Source organism: Lepidochelys kempii, chromosome 7, assembly GCF_965140285.1.
Source record: "Lepidochelys kempii isolate rLepKem1 chromosome 7, rLepKem1.hap1, whole genome shotgun sequence".
Lineage (NCBI taxonomy): Eukaryota > Metazoa > Chordata > Testudines > Cheloniidae > Lepidochelys > Lepidochelys kempii.
In genome coordinates this window covers 92,046,855-92,066,567 of record NC_136386.1, presented here as the reverse complement: position 1 = coordinate 92,066,567, position 19,713 = coordinate 92,046,855, and the positions used below count along the sequence as shown (strand labels likewise).

Here is a 19,713-nt window from a genome sequence, read left to right as displayed (position 1 = left end):
ACTGTGAGGGAAAAAATTAATTTCTACTACTAATTATTTGTATTACTGTAGTGCCTAGGAGCCCTCATCACGGACCAGGACCTGACCCTGTTAGGTGCTGTACAAACAAACACAATCCCTGCCTCAGGGAGCTTACAATCTAAGTAGAAAGACAAGAGACAACAGATGGATACATGCAGACAGATGGGGCAGAACAAGGAAACAATGAGCACTGTTGGTCAGCATGATAGGCTGTGGTTTCAGGTCACCAGTGGCCTAAACATTGCCAAGTTTTTTGTAGGCTTCACAGCACAGGTGAGTTTTAAGGGGGGATTTTGAGGAGGGTAATCGGGTGGTTTTGCAGATGTGCTCAGGGAGCTCTTCTCAAGCCTGAGGAGAATGAGGGGAAAACAACCCCACGAAAGTGCTTGTCTGAAAGTTAAACAAAAGGGAGATGGAGGCTGGCATTATGAGCCAATCGGAGGCAGCAGAAAACCTCTTGATACTCAGTGAGAGATGATAGGCAGGGTGAATGTCACCTTACTGGATAAAAGCAGAACAAATTTCTTCTGTCAAGTACAAAAACTGAACCACATTAGGTCATATTCAAACACACAAAACTGCCTTCATAAGTTGACAGGAATAACAATACAAATTTTTAAGGGTATAAAATAGCTGTATTTTGAGTGATAACCAATAGGAGAAGCAAGCCTTATTTAACTGCCACTAAAAGGTTCCTGAATATACACTACAGAGAGACTAAACCACTAAAGGTGAATCTTTCTCAGCAGTATGGTTTGGAGCCCTTTCACGGTGATAGTTTGTAGTGTCCAAAACATCTACTTAAAATATAATAAGATTTCTGTGTAGCAACACATTCAGAGACTGAATCTTCATCATTGTCCTGGGAACAGGGTTAACCTGAAAGTTTATTTTCAACTATCTATTTTGAAAGTATTTTCAACACTAACCTTTGTGATCAAGAAAACTACAAGTTTCCCTTAAATATTTTTCTCCTCTTAAACGTTTTTGCCTGGGTTTACTTCACATCCTGCAGCTTCAGTGCTGCCCTTGACAGCCAGAGGGAAAACTGCACACAAATACTTTATAAGAAAATCCATGGTTTTGCAAGAGCAAAGCTTTCTCCTCCTACATTTGGTAAAAGCCAGTCTCAATGCCAAGGGTGATTTTTTTTTTAAATGGAAACATTTGATTTAGGAAAATACATTCTACATGTGCAGAGACTATAGAAGAAAAGCTGTGTCTTGCCCTACCCTCCTCCACCCGTATTTTTTTTAAAAAAAAAAACCGAAATGATTGGCTGCTATTTCCATATGGCTTTTCAGTAACAGATCTCAGACTTTTTTTTTGCGGGAGATAGGTCAGTGAGTCACCCTCAAAACCCCCACTGCTCAAACATTTAAATCCTACATTCCTTCGGTCGTCACAAAGCATCATTTCAACAGAGTTCCAAAACAATTCTTACTAAGCCAAAGAGCTAATGAGCTGAGGAAGGTGTTCAAATTTGGGAAGGCAAATTGTTTGAGACAAACTTTCTAAACACTAACAGCTTAACATGGTTTCAGAGGAACAGCCGTGTTAGTCTGTATTCGCAAAAAGAAAAGGAGGACTTGTGGCACCTTAGAGACTAACCAATTTATTTGAGCATGAGCTTTCGTGAGCTACAGCTCACTTCATCAGATGTTTACCGTGGAAACTGCAGCAGACTTTATATACACACAGAAATCATGAAACAATACCTCCTCCCACCCCACTGTCCTGCTGGTAATAGCTTATCTAAAGTGATCAACAGGTGGGCCATTTCCAGCACAAATCCAGGTTTTCTCACCCTCCACCCCCCCACACAAATTCACTCTCCTGCTGGTGCTAGCCCATGGGTAATGGATGCTTTTCTCACACTGCAACTTGGTGTGCTTTTTCTGCCTTGCACTCTATCAAGTTTGAGATGAAATGCAAGCAGAACACTCGTCTAATCCAACCCAAAGCACTGAACATTATTCCAGCATTGACAGTTACGATCACAAATGGATTCTCAGATGCTTCGAGAGAGGATATATATATATATATTTAATACTTACATGAAACAGTTTCTCTGTCTTTGGAAACACTGCTATGATGTCATACAATCTTATATTTGTAGATGTTGATCTCTGACACAAAAAGAAAAAAAATCACACTAATTTATGGAAGATGCTAAAGGTATGTACCATGAAAATTGCTAGAACAACTACTAATAGAAGAAGAAGAAACGCTTCTCCAGTTGTGAGTTGTAAAACCAAACCACTCCTATTAAGGCTCTATTAGCAGTCCTATCTGCTGACAGTGTTTCAACATGGCCATTATTTTGGCGCTCATTCTACACAATAAGTAAAGCACTAGCAACCGTTCGCCTTGTCAGCCATACATGTCCTACTTTATCACGTACATTTTCTAAGTCCTCCCCTTGCCCAAGTTATTAGAATACCCAGCAAAACTCTCTGGGGCCTCGTGCGGGGGGGAGGAGGGGGAGACAGTTATGCTGGAGTTCAAGTTTAAACAGAATTGAACGAATGCAATATCGGCTCTATTGTCATATTTTAAAATCTGAACTCAAGTTCTAGAGATGGGGGGATGATTTCATGTTTTAACACTTCTTTCCCCACCTTATCACAGGGCTTGGTAACAGCACTTTACTTGAAGCCTTCAGGCCCAGGAATCAAGGGACTGGGCATGGGAACAGAACTCCAATTTCTCATAGCAGCATTAGTAAACCACCAGTGCAGAGCACATCCCAGTTTTATAAAGTGAAATCTTCAGAGAGTGATGCGATCCCAAGGAGACATTATAGGTCAGCAAATTAGTGTAGTATTTTTTGTGAAATCCATAAAATTTCAAAAATAACATTTTACTATGAAGAGAAAATACAACTTACAAAATAAATAAATTTTAAAATACTTACCAATACATTGCAGTGAGAAGGATCAGAAACTACAAGTGTTAATCTGGTTACAATTTTAATTGGTTTGGATTTTCCCTGTAAGCAAAATAAACCATCAAAGAGACTGTAGAAGAAAGTACAAAGCAAAAATCTAGCTGATAGATTTTCATGCCTAGAGCTATAAATAGAGAATGATGCTTTGTTTGTATTTTTGACTATACCAATTTTCTGATTACTTCTAACTATACTCTTCATAGTTTTTCCTTTCCAATTTTAATGCTTTGCTTCTGTGCTTTTTTGTACATTTCTGCTCTTCAGAAATAGTGGCTTTTCTTGTATTTCTTTGAAGTCTGTTTTTGCTTTCAACAAACGAACAAAAAGATCAACACAGGAGAGGAACAAGCACATTTTATTGGGTTACCACTACTGTTCTCTAATCAAACAATAAGGGCGCTACAAATGCAGTTTTAGAATTAAAGTCCATTTTTATATATAATTGTAACGGTTTGACTGTATTCCCAAATCCTATGACAGTAAATCTGGTAAACTGCCAAGCCCTTAAAAATCAAGCCCTTAAATTTCACAATACTGTAGTCACTCAACTATAAGCAGTTTCAAAGTTCATGCTAAGTGCAATTTTTGCCTCATGTCGTATAAAATGGATAGCAAAGAACAGAATAAAGCTTTTTTAAACATGAATAAATAATCCTGCTCTTGCTGTGGGTTTATTTTAGTAGTCGGACAATGACTTTCTAAATTCACAACATAAACAAGAATTATACGCATAAAAACACCAACATGAAAATATATTTTTAGAGTGACTATAATTAGGGTTAAGATTAGGGCTGTCAAGAGATTAAAAAAATTAATCGCTATTAATTGTGCTGTTAAACAATAACAGAATACCATTTATTTAAATATTTTGGATATTTTTCTACATTTTCAAATATATTGATTTCAATTACAACACAGCATATGAAGGGTACAGTGCTCCCTTTCTATTTATTTTTGATTACAAATATTTGCACTGTCAAAAACAAAAGAAATAGTATTTTTCAATTCACCTAAGTACTGTAGTGCCATCTCTTTATCTTGAAAGTTGACCTTATAAATGCAGAATTATGTATAAAAAAACCTGCATTCAAAAATAAATCCATGTAATACTTTAGAGTCTACAAATCCACTCAGTCCTACTTCTTGTTCTGCCAATTGCTAAGACAAACAAATTTGTTTACATTTGCAGAAAATAATGCTGCCCACTTCTTGTTCACAATGTCACCTGAAAGTGAGAACAGCCGTTTGCATGGCACTGTTGTAGCTGGCGTGGCAAGATATTCACACGCCAGATGCGCTAAAGATTCATGTGCCTCTTCATGCTTCGGCCGTCATTCCAGAGGACATGCTTCTGTGCTGATGATGCTCGTTAAAAAAATGTGTTAATTAAATTTGTGACTGAGCTCCTTGAGGAAGAATTGTATGTCTCCTGCTCTATTTTACCCGCATTCTGCCATACATTTCATGTTCTAGCAGTCTCAGATGATGACTCAGCACACGTTATTTGTTTTAAGAACACTTTCACTGCAAATTTGACAAAATGCAAAGAAGGTACCAATGTGAAATTTCTAAAGATAGCTACAGCACTCGACCCAAGATTTAAGAATCTGAAGTGCCTTCCAAAATCTGAGCGGGACGAGGTGTGGAGCATGCTTTCAGAAGTCTTAAAAGAGCAACACTCTGATGCGGAAAGTACAGAACCCAAACTACCAAAAAAGAAAATCAATTTTCTGCTGGTGGCATCTGACTCAGATAATGAAAACGAACATGCGTCGGTCCACACTGCTTTGGATCATTGTTGAGCAGAACCAGTCATCAGCATGGACACATATCCTCTGGAATGGTGACTGAAACATCAAGGGATATATGAATTTTTAGCGTATCTAGCATGTAACTATTTTGACACGCCAGCTACAACAGTGCCATGCAAACGCGTGTTCTCACTTTCAGGTGACACTGTAATTATGAAGTGGGCAGCATTATCTCCCATAAACGTAAACACTTGTTTCTCTTAGCGATTGGCTGAACATAAAGTAGGACTGAGTGGACTTGTAGGCTCTAAAATTTTATTTGGTTTTGTTTTTGAGTGCAGTTATGTAACAAAAAACCCTACATTTGCAAGTTGCACTTTCATGATAAAGAGATTCCACTACAGTACTTGTATGAGGTGAATTGAAAAATAATATTTCTTTTGTTTATCATTTTTACAGTGCAATTATTTGTAATAAAAAATAATATAAACTGAGCTCTGTGTTGTATTTAAATCAATATATTTGAAAATGTAGAAAAACATCCAAAAATATTTAATAAATTTCGTTTGGTATTTTATTGTTTAACCGTGCGAGTTAATCGTGATTAATTTTTTTGAGTTAATTGCGATTAATCGACAGCCCTAGTTAAGATTTTGTCACGGTTATTTTTAGTAGAAGTCACGGGCAGGTCATGGGCAATAAACAAAAATTCATGGGAGCCCTGACCTGTCCATGACTTTTACTAAAGATAACAGGGTGAGAGAGGGCTGAGGGAAGGAATGACACCTGGATCCCCCTAGGGGGGACTGACAGCCACAGTCACAGCCCCACCAGAGGGGCACAGTCCTGGCTCCAGACACTGCCAAAGCTGTGAGGCGGGCGCACACATCAGCAGGGTCGGCCCCAGACGAAGCCATGAGGGATGGGGGGGGAGCAGTCCTGGTGCAAGGGGAAGAGAGGGACGCGCACAGCCCTAGCCCTAGCCCCAGCCGAAGCTGCAGAGGGAAAGGAGGGTTGAGCACAGCCCTGACTCCGCCCTGACTGCCTGAAGTCATGGAGGTCCGGTAAAGTCACAGAATCTGTGACTTCCCTGACCTCTGTGACTAAATCGTATCCTTAACTATCATGTGCAGGTGGAATTTAAACTCTGACATACCTGTACAATAGGCAAAGATGGAAACAGTTCTGAAAGAGATATTGGTTTGACAATCTCCTGAAACAAAAAACAAACAAAAACACCATGCTTACAATGTATTAAACATGAGGGACAAAAAATTTAGGCCCAAACAGCACAGCTTCTAGATAGAGGGGGTTATAAAATGGTAGTTTAGTCATGTACTGAAGGACCCTGTAATTCCCTAACCTTGCTTCCTTCTTAGATCACTCACCTAGATGTATGCATAGTTATGAAGTTATTACTAAGTACAAATAAAGAAAACAAGAATAAATATTGAAACAGAGCCCTACCTGTTTCTTTTCTTTGAAATCAATGACATGGTTAATTGCAACAGTTGAATATCCCACTAGAAAAGGTAAACATATGGTAAATTTTTTTTGTCCTATTTACTATTTAATAGAAATTAATCAGAACAGAGAGATTTAAGATTAGCAATTAAACTCCACACATCATTTACAAATCTGAAAGGTTTCTTTGTGTAATAATTTGAGATTTCTGAAAACAGAAAATCAGTAGGAAACATGATGCCTTAACATTAAAAACATTTTTTTCCCTTTAAATACATGAAGAATTATGGTCCCTGTCCTGCAAACAATTATGCAAAATACTGAATTGTAAGAACACAAGTAATCCCATAAAGTGTTTGGACTACTTGCTCCTTAATGTTAGAGCAAGCCACAATTGCTTATAGGACCAGTGCCTGAAGGTATGTCTCTACACAGAAAACCGTCCCCCCTCCACTAAAACACCCTGCTGCAGAGTGTCTCGGGATACGTCTACACTACAGTTAGACACCTACAGCTCGCCCGTGCCAGATGACTTGGGCCATGTGTACACTTACATAGCTGTGCCGCTATAAAATTGCCACGTAGGCGTGTTATACTGACAAGAGAGAGCTCTCCCATCAACATCATAAAACCAGGTCAATGAGTGGTCGTACCTATGTCAGCTGGAGAGCGTCTCCTGCCAACATAGTGCTGTGGACACGAGTGCTTATGCTGGCAAAATTGATGTCACTCAGGTGGGTATTTTTTTTCACACCTCTAGGCGACAGCAGTTTTGCTGACATAAGTGCTAGTGTGGACATGACCTTGGACTTGTGGGGCTCAGGCTAAGAGGCTGTTTAATTGCAGTGTAGACTTTTGGGCTCAGGCTTCCTGAGCTCTGGGACCCTCCCACCTCACAGGGCCCTAAGATCCAGCCTGAGCCTGAATGTCTACACCACCACAATTGAAGAGCCCCTTAGCGTTAGTCTGAGTCAGCTGGCACAGGCCAGCCACAAATTTTTAATTGTGTGGCGTAGACATACAATCAGAGCCCAAGGCAACTGACTCAGGCTCCTGCTGCAGAGCTAAAAAATAGCAGTGTAAACATTCAGGCTCTGGGTGCGGGCTCTGAAACCCAGTGAGACCCTCTCCTTCGCTGTGGCTCCAGCCTGAGCTCGGAAAGCTACATAGCAACAAGTCCCAACTCCCAGGGTGGATAGTATAACAGTGAAGTTTTACTGGCAATAGTGCACATCTGCCAGGATAGAAAGGGAACACGTATGTTGGCTTATTCATTGGACCTATCATAATAGTTAGCCATGTTATCTTTCCAGCCTCAACATACAGGAGAAGTTAAAAATGTATTGCATGAGGTGATGCAAACAGAGGGACTTAAAACTGGCCACTAAAACTTATTTTGTTAAGAATACCCCATGATGCACAGTTTGTTTGCTAAACAAAGCATTACCAACGGTGCTAGGACAAACACAAAAAGACACACAAACTGTAGCATGAGGTTGGCTTCCAAATTAGGAGATTTAAACCCCCCAAAAATCACATTTAATTTTGGCCTAGGGATCTATTTGAAAGGAAAACTGGAAAATCACGTTCTCTGAGTCTGGAGCAGGTGCCTGCAGTGCAGAGAGCAGAGGAACTGCATAGTTTCAAACGAGCACCCCAGGCTCGGGAACCAAGCTGAGTTGGCAGGACGATTCCGCACCCATTTCCCGAGGCAGTCTATGCCAGGGGTTCTCAAACGAGGGGTCGGGACCCCTCAGGGGGTTGTGACGTTATTACGGGGGGGAGTCACTAGCTGTCAGCCTCTACCCTAAACCCCGCTTTGCATCCGGCATTTATAATGGGGTTAAATATATAAAAACGTGTTTTTTAATTTACCGGGGGGGGGGTCGCACTCAGGGGCTTGCTATGTGAACAGGGTCACCAGTACACAAGTTTGAGAACGACTGGTCCATGCGCTGAAGCGCCCCGCACTGCAATGAGGCTGGCGCTACCAGCACAAAGGCCACGGCTCACCACCAACAAGGGGGAAGAGGGGGAACAACAGGGCTCCCCGCACCCCGGCTCCACCCCGCAGGGCGGGGCCAACAGCTCCGTGCCTAGGGAAGGGGGCATCCCTCGCACGCACGCTGCCGCGGGGGAGCGCCCAGCGGCTCGGCTCTCGCAGCGGGAGTCGGAACCGCCCCCGTGGGTTGAGAGGTGCTCGGCGCTCCCACCCCGAGCCCCGCACCGCCCAGGCCCTGCCAGGCTGGGAGAGCTGCGCGGGGCCCCGCCCAGCGCCCTGGGAAAGGCAAGGCGGCCGCTACTCACGGTGCGCGGCGGCCTCCAGCAAACTCTGCAGCGACTTCCTCTCCGGCGCGCCCGGGACGTTCAGATCCGCAAAAGCAGCAGCCATGCTGCAACCACGTGGCGCCGGCAGCGCTGCAGCACTGCGCGTGCGCCTCAGGCCCCGGCTCCGCCCACGGCATGCTGGGAGTTGTAGTTTGGTGGCGGCACGCTGCTAGCTTCCCGCGCGGTGGTGCTACTGTGGGGGTGCGTCCGCCCCCCTCCCCCGCCCCAGCAGCGCGTGACGAGTCACACCGACACTGAGCGCAAGGGCCCGCGCACATCGCGCGCACTGTCCACGGCGGCCGCCACCAGCGCCCCCAGACTCTCCCGGCTGCACCCAGGGCAGGTTCCCCCCAGTGCAAAGGCCCGGTCCGCTCCCCCAGAGCGCCGCACTGTCAGCGAGCCCTGCTCGGCGCGCATCTCCTGCGTACGGTGCTTACCACCCTGGGGGCAGCCAGCCTCGGCCAGCGGCTTCGGCCTCCCGGCACGGCCCCCGCCAGCAGAGCAACAGGGAGAACCTGCGGCAAAATGCCTCAAGTGGAGGCAGCGCCCGCCGCTGTGCTGCAGGCACCAGGCACCAGCCTGCGGAGGCCAGGGGCAGCTTTCTGTGGGCAAGGGACACAGCACCTACGTTGATGCTGCTTCCCGCCCCTACCTGTGGATTCCTTCCCTTGTCCATCCCTGGCTTCGGGATGCTGAACCCCCGGTGCCTCATCTGCAGAGGCACATTTCAAAGAAGCTCAGACGGGTGAATGTCAGAGTTTCTGAACCCCTCAAGCCCCCTCCATGGATGTCTCCCCAGGGCGGGATAACCTGGCTCTTAGCTACACTGTAGTTCGGTATATACGTATTTTGTGGAGGTGGAATCCTTTACCGAAACAAAGTTGAAACAGAAGACGTGGTGGGGGGCTCCTTGTTTGCTAGAGAGAACAGCATTGCAGCCACTAGATGGAGCAGTTATATTAAACAATTATTACCCATGAAATTATTTGAGGCTCCAATGGAGCATTGACAATGACAAGAAAAGGGGAAAATGGGTTTTTAAGACTCCTCATTTTCTGATCGATTACATTTAAAATATAATCGATGTTGTTTATAAATAACTATATATTTGGCTTACATACACTACTAATGCATTTTAATCACTGTTAGTGAACCCCCCAAACTAGCATTCAAACTCTGAGGGAAAATATCAGAAAAGTTCTAGTGGTTGAACATTTAAAGAAAATAAACGGTGCCTAGATGGTCATGTAGGTACCTAGATTAATAGGCAACTAGTTAACTACACATTTTCAACACAACAGAGTCAGGGTTCTACTTAGTTTAAGTTTTGGGTGAAATAATTATTTTATTCATACCAGTTAATGCATCTCCACTTATAACTGCCTAGATACATTGCTCTTTCCAATACCAGTGCTTCAGTTCTTTTATTACTTAATCTTATTGGCTCCTTCCTGGGTTATCCTAAATGTATCTGTTGCAATTATTATCCATTCAGTACAAGCTACGGCTGTTGTAACTATGCGCTCTACAATCGATTATACAAACAATGGGAGAGATTCCGTGCTTGCTCCTGGTTTAATCACAGGTAGCTACCTTAGAGTGAGCCAGTATTTCTTCTTCTCAGAGTCTTTAGGGACTGCTATGGTGAAAATATGCATTTTACAGCAGGAATGGAAAACATCAATACTGGGACTCTTTTTTACTTCCTTTATGAGAAAATGCCAGAGCCTAGGGGTGGCTTTATTTTCTTCTACCACAGACTTATATCTGGACTTGAGATGGATGGAAGAAAGCCCTTTTGGTTTATGGGTGTCAAGAGTCAGTTATCAGTCCAGCATGACCCAAAAGCTGCAGTTTCTTAACTGCTAGGGGAAAATGATGGTCTCAGTCAACGAGAAGGTGATAGTGATCTCCAGCCCTTGAAGAATTCCTTCTCTCAACTAGCACCTCTTAGGTCTTTCCGTGGTTCAGGTTGAGCCAACTATTCTTTTTCCAGGTGCTAATCTCCTTGATACACTGGAATAAATAGCACTGTTTGCACTGGATGAAAAATAAACTGTGTTATATGTCATTTGAAATATTTCTTGCACTACAGCCTGTGTCAGTTTTACAATGTCCTGTAATGGAAATACACAGGTGTTAAATAGAAGCAGCAATAACAGAAGGAATTCATGCATCACAACTGTTGGAGAGGGGAAGCTGCTGCCCATTATGACTCTAAAAGGAATAAGAATAGTCAGGTTAGTGCACTTTCAACACACAGCTCATGGCAGCTAGTGTCAGACTCTTTTGCCATAGCTTTGAGTTTAACCTGTCTGGCAGAGTATTTCTTATTAAGTACTCCTATCTCAGTAATTCACAAATCATAGAATATCAGGGTTGGAAGGGACCTCAGGAGGTCATCTAGTCCAACCCCCTGCTCAAAGCAAAACCAATCCCCAACTAAATCATCCCAGCCAGGCCTTTGTCAAGCCTGACCTTAAAAACCTCAAGGAAGGAGATTCCACCACCTCCCTATGTATCACATTCCAGTGCTTCACCACCCTCCTAGTGAAAAAGTTTTTCCTAATATCCAACCTAAACCTCCCCCACTGCAACTTGAGACCATTACTCCTTGTTCTGTCATCAGCTACCACTGAGAACAGTCTAGATCCATCCTCTTTGGAACCCCCTTTCAGGTAGTTGAAAGCAGCTATCAAGTCCCCCCTCATTTTTCTCTTCTGCAGACTAAACAATCCCAGTTCCCTCAGCCTCTCCTCCTCATAAGTCATGTGTTCCAGTCCCATAATAATTTTTGTTGCCCTCCACTGGACGTTTTCCAATTTTTCCACATCCTTCTTGTAGTGTGGGCCCAAAACTGGACACAGTACTCCAGATGAGGCCTCACCAATCTCAAATAGAGGGGAACGATCACGTCCCTCGATCTGCTGGCAATGCCCCTACTTATAAATCCCCAAATGCCATTGGCCTTCTTGGCAACAATGGCACACTGTTCACTCATATCCAGCTTCTCATCCACTGTAACCCCTAGGTCCTTTTCTGCAGAACTGCAGCATAGCCATTCAGTCCCTAGTCTGTAGCGGTGCATGGGATTCTTCCATCCTAAGGGCAGGACTCTGCACTTGTCTTTATTGAACCTCATCAGATTAATTTCATGCTCCTGTTCACCAGAGCAGTGCCCTTGCTTGTTTTTGTTGGTGCAGGGTGAATTTTTCGTGGTGGTAGAACTTGTCTCCCAGGGACATAGCATCTTCACTATAAGTTTTGCCATGTCTTATTTTCAGGTGAGATGCCTCCATAACAGTTTCCAGGTAATTGCATCTGTGTTCTCCCATCCCCACCCTGTAGTTTACTTCAGGGGTTCCCAGTCAAGTCTCAGGTCTCCGACTCTTATCTGTCTCTGGGCAGGAACCCTTGTCCCACTCCCTTCTGACCAGACGGTTTTAAGGCTGCACTGCTCTGTGCCTTACACTGTGATATTCCTTGCAAACCAGTCTGCCTAAAGGCTACCACCTGTGCTTTGCTTTCTCTCCAAGGGTGATGTCCAGTGTATTGCAGCAGTCACAAGTTACCATGCAGCTCTTTCTAAGCAAGCCAGGGTGGATAAAAATCAGATTTTTTTTTATTTAAAATCGGATTTTTTTGATAAAATGCTTTTTGAGGAAAAAAACCCTTTTAAGATAGATACATTATAGCTTAAAGATATCTCACTATGGAATAGGGATTATAAATTCTAATTCTATAGTATGAGACAATATATTCATGTAATGTTTAAGAAAAATTTTGTAAATTAGTTCCAATAGTTCATGGATTAGGGACCCAATTTTATGGGGTTCCAGGGGATTCTGTATAGATTATTTAGGTTAATTCTTCTATCTACCCAATGGGACTCAGTGCTCAGTCTAGAAGACACCATCAGAGATGATTAGTTTTGCAGTTCTCAAACTGTGGATTTGTGTCACCAGAGATAACATGCTTGTTAACAGCAAAAATGTTTTAAAATAAATAAATATATAGAGGTGAGAAATAACAGACGTCAACCCTATTGTCCCCCTGCAAATTTGTGTACACATAGTCAATCCTTACCTCTCTCTAAAAGTGCAAAGTTTCAAAAAGTTCAATGAATAGAAGATTGTTGGGGCGGAATAGATCTGGACAAGGAGAAGATGTCTGCAGATAAATGTGAGAAGGGAGAGACAGGCAGTAGAAACAAAAGTGAAACTGTTTGAGCAGCATATTCCAGAAGTCTTGAGGTCTTTCTGAGTGTAGCCTTCATTGATTTGAGATCTACCATACCATTCTCTCACTAGAAGGGAAAACCTGTAATGGAAGCAGGCCGTAAAAGAAACCCAGTTTGCGAATATTTTAATGAAGTTCCTCTACCTGTGGCAGGCATGCAAAATGCAAACAGTGCAAAGAAATGCAAGGCCTGGCTGCCCAAATGAAACAACATCATGAAAAGTTTTCCTTCTCAGGAGGAAGCTGCATTGAAGATGATGAAAGGAACATGTCTGAACATGCAGGATCTTCAGGTTGGGAAACTTTTTTATTTCATACTTCTTTCTTAAGGACTGCCTGTCTTCCTTCTGGACTATTTTTGAATTCTCATGTTTGAGCAAAAATTATAGTTGTTACTTTATGGTACTATCATTTTAGATGCAGTTGTGATAAAAAATAAATAGCTGAAATAGGTAGATCTTCCTTTTACAATTTCACCTTTAAAGCAGTACTATTAGTGAATGCAATGAGTAATACTAAATGAGCAGTATGGTAATAATAATTAAATAACTGCCTTGATTTATTTTGTTTAGGAGAATCCATCCTCCACATACAGGATTCTGAAGACTATCCACCTTCAAGATCACCATCATTTTCTATAGTTTCAGAGTTATCTGCCAATGATAGTGTATCAGTCACATCATGTATGTCACATAGCCACAGTATAGCACCTGTAGCAAAAAGAAAGAAAGAAAAAAACCCTCCAACATCCAGAAACAACCATAGATAAATTTGTGAAAAGAACCAGCAAATTACAAAAAGAGGTAACTGATGAAAAAATTGCCCAGTTTGTTTATGCAACAAACTCTCTTTTCTGTATGATTGAGAGCCCACATTTCATTAACATGGTTCAGTCATTACGACCAGGATACAGTCCACCCAACAGAGCAGATGTCACAGGCAAATTGCTGGATAAAGTGTATGAGAGAGAAATTGACCAGTGTGCAAAAGGTCTAGAGGTTGAAATTGTTAACCTGAGGCTTGATGGAGCAAAGTCCAGAATGATTCTATGTTCCTGTGTGACAACAGAAGAAGGGAATGTCTTCCTTACATAAACAATTGATACATCAGGAAATGCACACACAGCAGAATACTTACAAGAAGTAGCAGTAAAATCTGTAACAAACTGTGTGTCTAGGTTCCTCCCCACTCTGAACTCTAGGGTACAGATGTGGGTACCTGCATGAAAACCTCCTAAGCTTACTTTTACCAGCTTAGGTTAAAACTTCCCCAAGGTACAAATTATTTTACCCTTTGCCCTTGGAATATCCACTGCCACCACCAAACTCTAACTGGGTTTACTGGGAAACGCAGTTTGGACACGTCTTTCCCCCAAAAATCCTCCCAACCCTTGCATCCCACTTCCTAGGGAAGGTTTGGTAAAAATCCTCACCAATTTGCATAGGTGACCACAGACCCAAACCCTTGGATCTGAGAACAATGAAAAAGCATTCAGTTTTCTTACAAGAAGACTTTTAATAGAAATAGAAGTAAATAGAAGTAAAGAAATCACCTCTGTAAAATCAGGATGGTAGATACCTTACAGGGTAATTAGATTCAAAACATAGAGAATCCCTCTAGGCAAAACCTTAAGTTACAAAAAAGACACACAGACAGAAATAGTCATTCTATTCAGCACAATTCTTTTCTCAGCCATTTAAAGAAATCATAATCTAACGCATACCTGGCTAGATTACTTACTAAAAGTTCTAAGACTCCATTCCTGTTCTATCCCTGGCAAAAGCAGCATACAGACAGACAGAGACCCCTTTGTTTCTCTCCCTTCTCCCAGCTTTTGAAAGTATCTTGTCTCCTCATTGGTCATTTTGGTCAGGTGCCAGCAAGGTTACCTTTAGCTTCTTAACCCTTTACAGGTGAGAGGATTTTTCCTCTGGCCAGGAGGGATTTTAAAGGGGTTTACCCTTCCCTTTATATTTATGACACTGTGAAAAAAAATTCAAATGCCTAGCATGCAGTTTGGTCACAGACAATGCTAAAAATGTATTCAAGATGAGAAGAGAGTCCCAAGCTAATAACATACAGTTGCAGCGCTCATTTGATGTAACTCCTTCAGTGTTCCAGAAATAAAGGCTAATGTTGTTGAAATTGCAAAATACTTCTGTAACAACCACTTTGCAGCAGCTGCTCTGAAAAAAGTGGGAGGAACCAAGCTAACTCTCCCACAAGATGCGCGATGGAACTCAGTAGTGAACTGTTCTGAGCCCTATAGCAAGAACTGGCCTAATCTGATGACAGTTTGTGAACAAAATCATGAAAAAATAGATGGCACCGTCACAGCCAAAGTTCTCAACATTGGGCTTAAGAGAAATGTTGAACACATGCCAAGTATCCTGAAACCTATTTCTGTAGCCTTGAACAAAATGCAGGGAAATAGCTGTTTTATTACTGAAGCTGTTGAAATTTGGAAGGAACTGAGTGAGATCTTAAAAAGAGAAATATGCAACGACAGAGTTAAATTACAAGCATTAAAAAAAACGAATGGGACAAGCACAATCTCCAGCTCATTTTCTTGTAAATATTTTCAATACTTGGTACCAGGATCAAACCTTAACTGCTGGAGAAGAGGAGTTGGCTATGACATAAACATCCAGCAATCATCCCTCCATAATGCCAACTATAATAAACTTCAGAGCTAAGGGTGAACCATTCAAGAAATATATGTTTGCTGATTATGTTTTAAAGAAAGTCACACCAGTGAACTGGTGGATGTCACTTAACCACTTGGATTCAGAGACTGTTGAAGTGATAATCTCACTTTTAACAGCAGTAGCTTCTTCTGCCGGTGTAGAAAGAATATTTTCTTCCTTTGGACTAATTCATTCCAAATTGAGAAATTGTTTGGGACCTGAAAAAACAGGAAACCTTGTTTTTCTTTCCAGATTATGAACAAACAGGAAAATGAAGGTGAAAATGACTGAGTTAGCTGCAGAAGCCAATATTTTAAGTTTCTTCTTTAAGGCTGACATAGTTGATTAAATTTTTATTTTTTTTAAATATTTCATTTAACTATTTTAGTTAAACAATTTTAACAAAAACAAATCTGATTTAAAAAAACTTGAATGTTTAACTACATTCAAAAGTTTATATGCTTATTTTGTTAAAATATTACGTTTGCTGTTGAAGAAAAAAATCCAGAATATATAACGTTGTTGTTTTAGTTAAATAAAACAATTTAAATGTCTGTCTGGTGATGTTCTCCTCCTAATACAGCATGGCAAGAAAATCCTCCAAATATTAATGATTAACCTGTTGAATTGGAGATATTTATGAAGTCACTGGGAGGTGAACTATCTGCTTCAATTACCTTTGGTAAATGAAATAAGAAATCATTCATTTTCTGATATAGCTGTAAAACGAATCTGAAAAGTTTTCAAAATAAATCACTTTAAAAATGTATAGTGTGTACTTTCTAAAAATGAAACCTACATCTATTTCTGAGTTGTGAAGGATATGTGTTAAGGTTATAACAACCAACAAGAATGCACTTTTATGTAGAAATCCATGGTTAAATCCAGTCTTCCTGTCTAGTGATTTAAATCAATTTGATTTAAATCAAATCCACCCTGAAGCAAGCCCATTTAGTCTTAAGGTAAAAGTATAACAGAGAAAACATCTGAAAACAATAAACAGATTTAAACATACATTAAAGATACCAGGAGTCACCCATCATTCTTAGGGGGCCCTAGTAGGCCAAAGATGTTCCAACCCTTCCACAATGGGTGGGGCCCCTCTAGGACAGAAGGTCCTGTCTATTTGCTGGAGTAGAAAAGATCTTGTGACAATTCAAGCTCATCCTTTTATACCAAAAGACCTTTCTTTGTCTCTTAGTCTCTAGAAAACCCAGCTTGAACCAGCTGTTTAGTTTGTGACTTGCTTTAATAACCCCCCTCCCTGACACAAACATTATTTTTGGTTCCTGGAGGACCTATGGTTACCCTCTTCCATGGAGAAAAACACAATCATACTCATATATAAACCATTCATAAATTAAAGACAATGACCCCCAAAGATATTGCATATGCGGTATCTGTCACAGCTGTGCTGCCTGCTGCAGTTAGTATATGTTGGCATCAAAAAAGTGAAAAATTAATTTCACATTTGTTTAAGTTGTGCAGATGCTAACGTTTATTTTGACAAGAAGAAAAGAAACACCAAAGAAATGAATGTTTACCACTCTGTTTTACTACCACAAAATGATGATTTATTTTCACAAAGCCAAGAAAAGGCAGTAAAGAAAACTGCAGCTGCACCATCTCTGCTACAAGTCAAACAGAAACATGATTTGCTAAATACTACATGCTGGGAATAGAAATCAAGGTTCAAATAATAGTTTCAGAATGTAATTCAGAGAGTGGTAAAATATGTTCAACATGTTGACAACATATCCTCCGCAGGCTGGAGGGATATTTACCTATATCTTATTTATTATTTCCAGCACATTAATGCTCAGAGCAGCAATAACTTACCAGACCTTTATGCAGTGATGAGCTGCCAAAATCTTACCAACGGGTTCCCTCCTCACCCTACGAGGGGGTCGTTGCCAACCCCCGCCCCCCGGGACTCCTGTCCCAGCCAACCCCCCCGTGTTCCTTGACCCCCACCCAGGACCCCTGCCCCATCCACCCCTGTCCCCGACTGCCCCCAGAACCGGGCAGGAGGGTCTCGTGGGCCACCGTAGTGGGTGCCCACCCCACCCCTAAGAGCCAGAGGCACCTGCCGGGGGGCGAGGTGGGGAGTCCCGGAGGTGCTTACCTGGGGCAACTCCCAGGAATCATCCAGCAGGTCCCTCTGGCTCCTAGGGGCGGGGGAGCGTAGCAAGGGGGGGAACAGGGGGAGCGGCTGCTCCCCCACTGATCACATCAAAAGTGGCGCATTAGGCACCGATTCCCTGGGTGCTCTGGGGCTGGAGCACCCACATGGAAAATTTGGTGGGTGCAGAGCACCCACCGGTGGCTCCCCACCCCGTGCTCGGCCCCAGATCACCTCACCTCTGCTCCGCCTCCTCCGCTGAACATGCTGCCCAGCTCTGCTTCTCTGCCCCCTCCCCCGGCTTCCCACGAATCAGCTGTTTGTCGGGAAGCCTGGGAGGGCTGAGAAGCAGGCGGTGGCTTCACACTCGGGCCAAGGGTGGCGGAGGTGAGCTGGCGTGAGGAGTAGTTCCCCTGTGGCGCCCCCCCCCCGGCCCAGGTTATCTGCTGCGGCGTGGGCGGCCCTCCTCATGCCTCCCTGACCCCAGCTCATCTCCGCATCCCTGGGCCTGAGCGGGAAGCCGTGGCCTGCTTCTCAGCCTGCCCCAGCTTCCCGTGCGAACAGCTGATTTGCGGGATGCCTGGGGGGGGGGGGCAGAGAAGCAGAGCGGGATGGCGCGTTCAGAGGAGGAGGCGGAGCGGAGGTGAGGTTGGGCCAGGAGTGGGGCTGGGAGCTGCCGGTGGGTGCTCTGCACCCACCAAATTTTCCCCTTGGGTACTCCAGGGCTGGAGCACCCATGGAGTTGGCACCTAAGGTGCCACTTTTGGCCGGTTAAATTTAGAAGCCCTTTTAGAACCGGTTGTCCCTCGTGGAACAACCGGTTCTAAAAGGGCTTCTAAATTTAACAACCGGTTCAAGCAAACCGGCTCCAGCTCACCACTGCCTTTATGGGCACCAACGGAAAGGAGATGCTGATTTTCAAAGGAGAAAGAGTTGAAAGGAAAGAATAAAGAGAGAAAAGAATAGGTAAACACATGACATGAAGATGGACAATATGGATCAGACATGGAAGGAAAGGAAAAAAGGGATAAAGAAATAGAAGGGAAAAAGCAAAAGAATTTTCTGTTAATCATACTTCTTTATTTTGTACATTTCTGACACCATCCTGTATTTAAATTTCGGGAGGAAAAGGGAGGGATGGTGGTTATTTTGTGCATTTTTGTCAATTTGGTTGCTCCTTTGCTTCAAGTGGTTAGCCAGTATTCAAGGCCTTATTGGGTTGTTTCCATTAGAAGGAGAAATTTACGATATGCATCAGGTATTTATTTGGTGCAAAACTGTTTATTTACAAAGAACAGCTGTCAGTTTCCTTTCTCACAAATTCCAAACCTGCCTTTTCAGCCAGTCTTGTTCCCCAAGGAACTCTGCTCACTCTCAAGGCCACTCACACCCTATGTCTCTAGCTTCCTGCCTCTCAGACATAGTCACTTGCAGCTGCAATCAGTCATTCCCTCAGCCTCTGCATTGCAATCTTTCCCAGGAAACTTCTTGGCCAATGTGGCTTCACTATGCTCAGGTTTTTCCATGTAGCCCAGTGCCTTGGGTGGTAGCTTCCTATTGTTTCTAGTTATCTCACTCCATAAAGGGGTTTAATTGCTTCTTCCACTTAGCCTGAAAAAAAAGGTGGTTAGCCCACCCATCAGCTTTAATTAGGTATATGATTGTCTACTGACTAAAGAGCCTCTTGATGGCAGCCATTAACATCTTCCATCATAACCATATGAATCCTGCTGGCTCCTCTGTATTCTTTAGTTGTCAAGTAAATGCAGAAAAGACAACAGCTTTGATTCTCATTGGATAGAGTGAGAGTAGGGGGCCACAGGGAGCCTGATTCATAGACACCCAGCCCTAGCACAAGACAGGGCAGCAACATACGTTGTTGGTGTAAGATCCTCAGGGACCTTACACCAGCAGCGGATCAGCTGTGGCAGAACTCTGTCCCACCACGCCCCTTTCCATCTGTCTCCTGCACCTGACATACCCCTTCCTTCTCCTTACACTGAGGGTCAGGGCAGCTTGTGCAGATGCAATGGAATCTCCTCTAGTGACTTTCCACTGGCAGAGAGTTCCTCTTTCCTCCACATTTTATTGTCTTTAACTTTTTTAATTCCTTCAGATCTCTGTTTCATAATCTCATAGTTGCATCAGGCC

The 19,713-nt window shown here is 42.9% G+C and overlaps 1 protein-coding gene across 4 annotated transcripts in view; it reads right to left on the bottom strand.

Annotated features, from left to right (window-relative positions):
- The window catches only part of RPP30 (ribonuclease P/MRP subunit p30), a 30,653-nt gene extending 22,051 nt beyond the window's left edge, over positions 1–8,602 (bottom strand). For all 4 annotated transcript variants that reach the window (XM_073353819.2, XM_073353818.2, XM_073353820.2 and 1 more), the window contains exons 1-5: positions 8,494–8,602; positions 6,190–6,245; positions 5,879–5,935; positions 2,939–3,013; positions 2,079–2,150 (exon numbers count right to left, since the gene is read on the bottom strand). In XM_073353819.2, coding sequence (XP_073209920.1) covers positions 2,079–2,150; positions 2,939–3,013; positions 5,879–5,935; positions 6,190–6,245; positions 8,494–8,578 — 345 coding nt within the window. In that variant the 5' untranslated portion in view covers positions 8,579–8,602. The remainder of the gene's footprint in view (positions 1–2,078; positions 2,151–2,938; positions 3,014–5,878; positions 5,936–6,189; positions 6,246–8,493) is intronic.
- Positions 8,603–19,713: the final 11,111 nt, after the last annotated feature.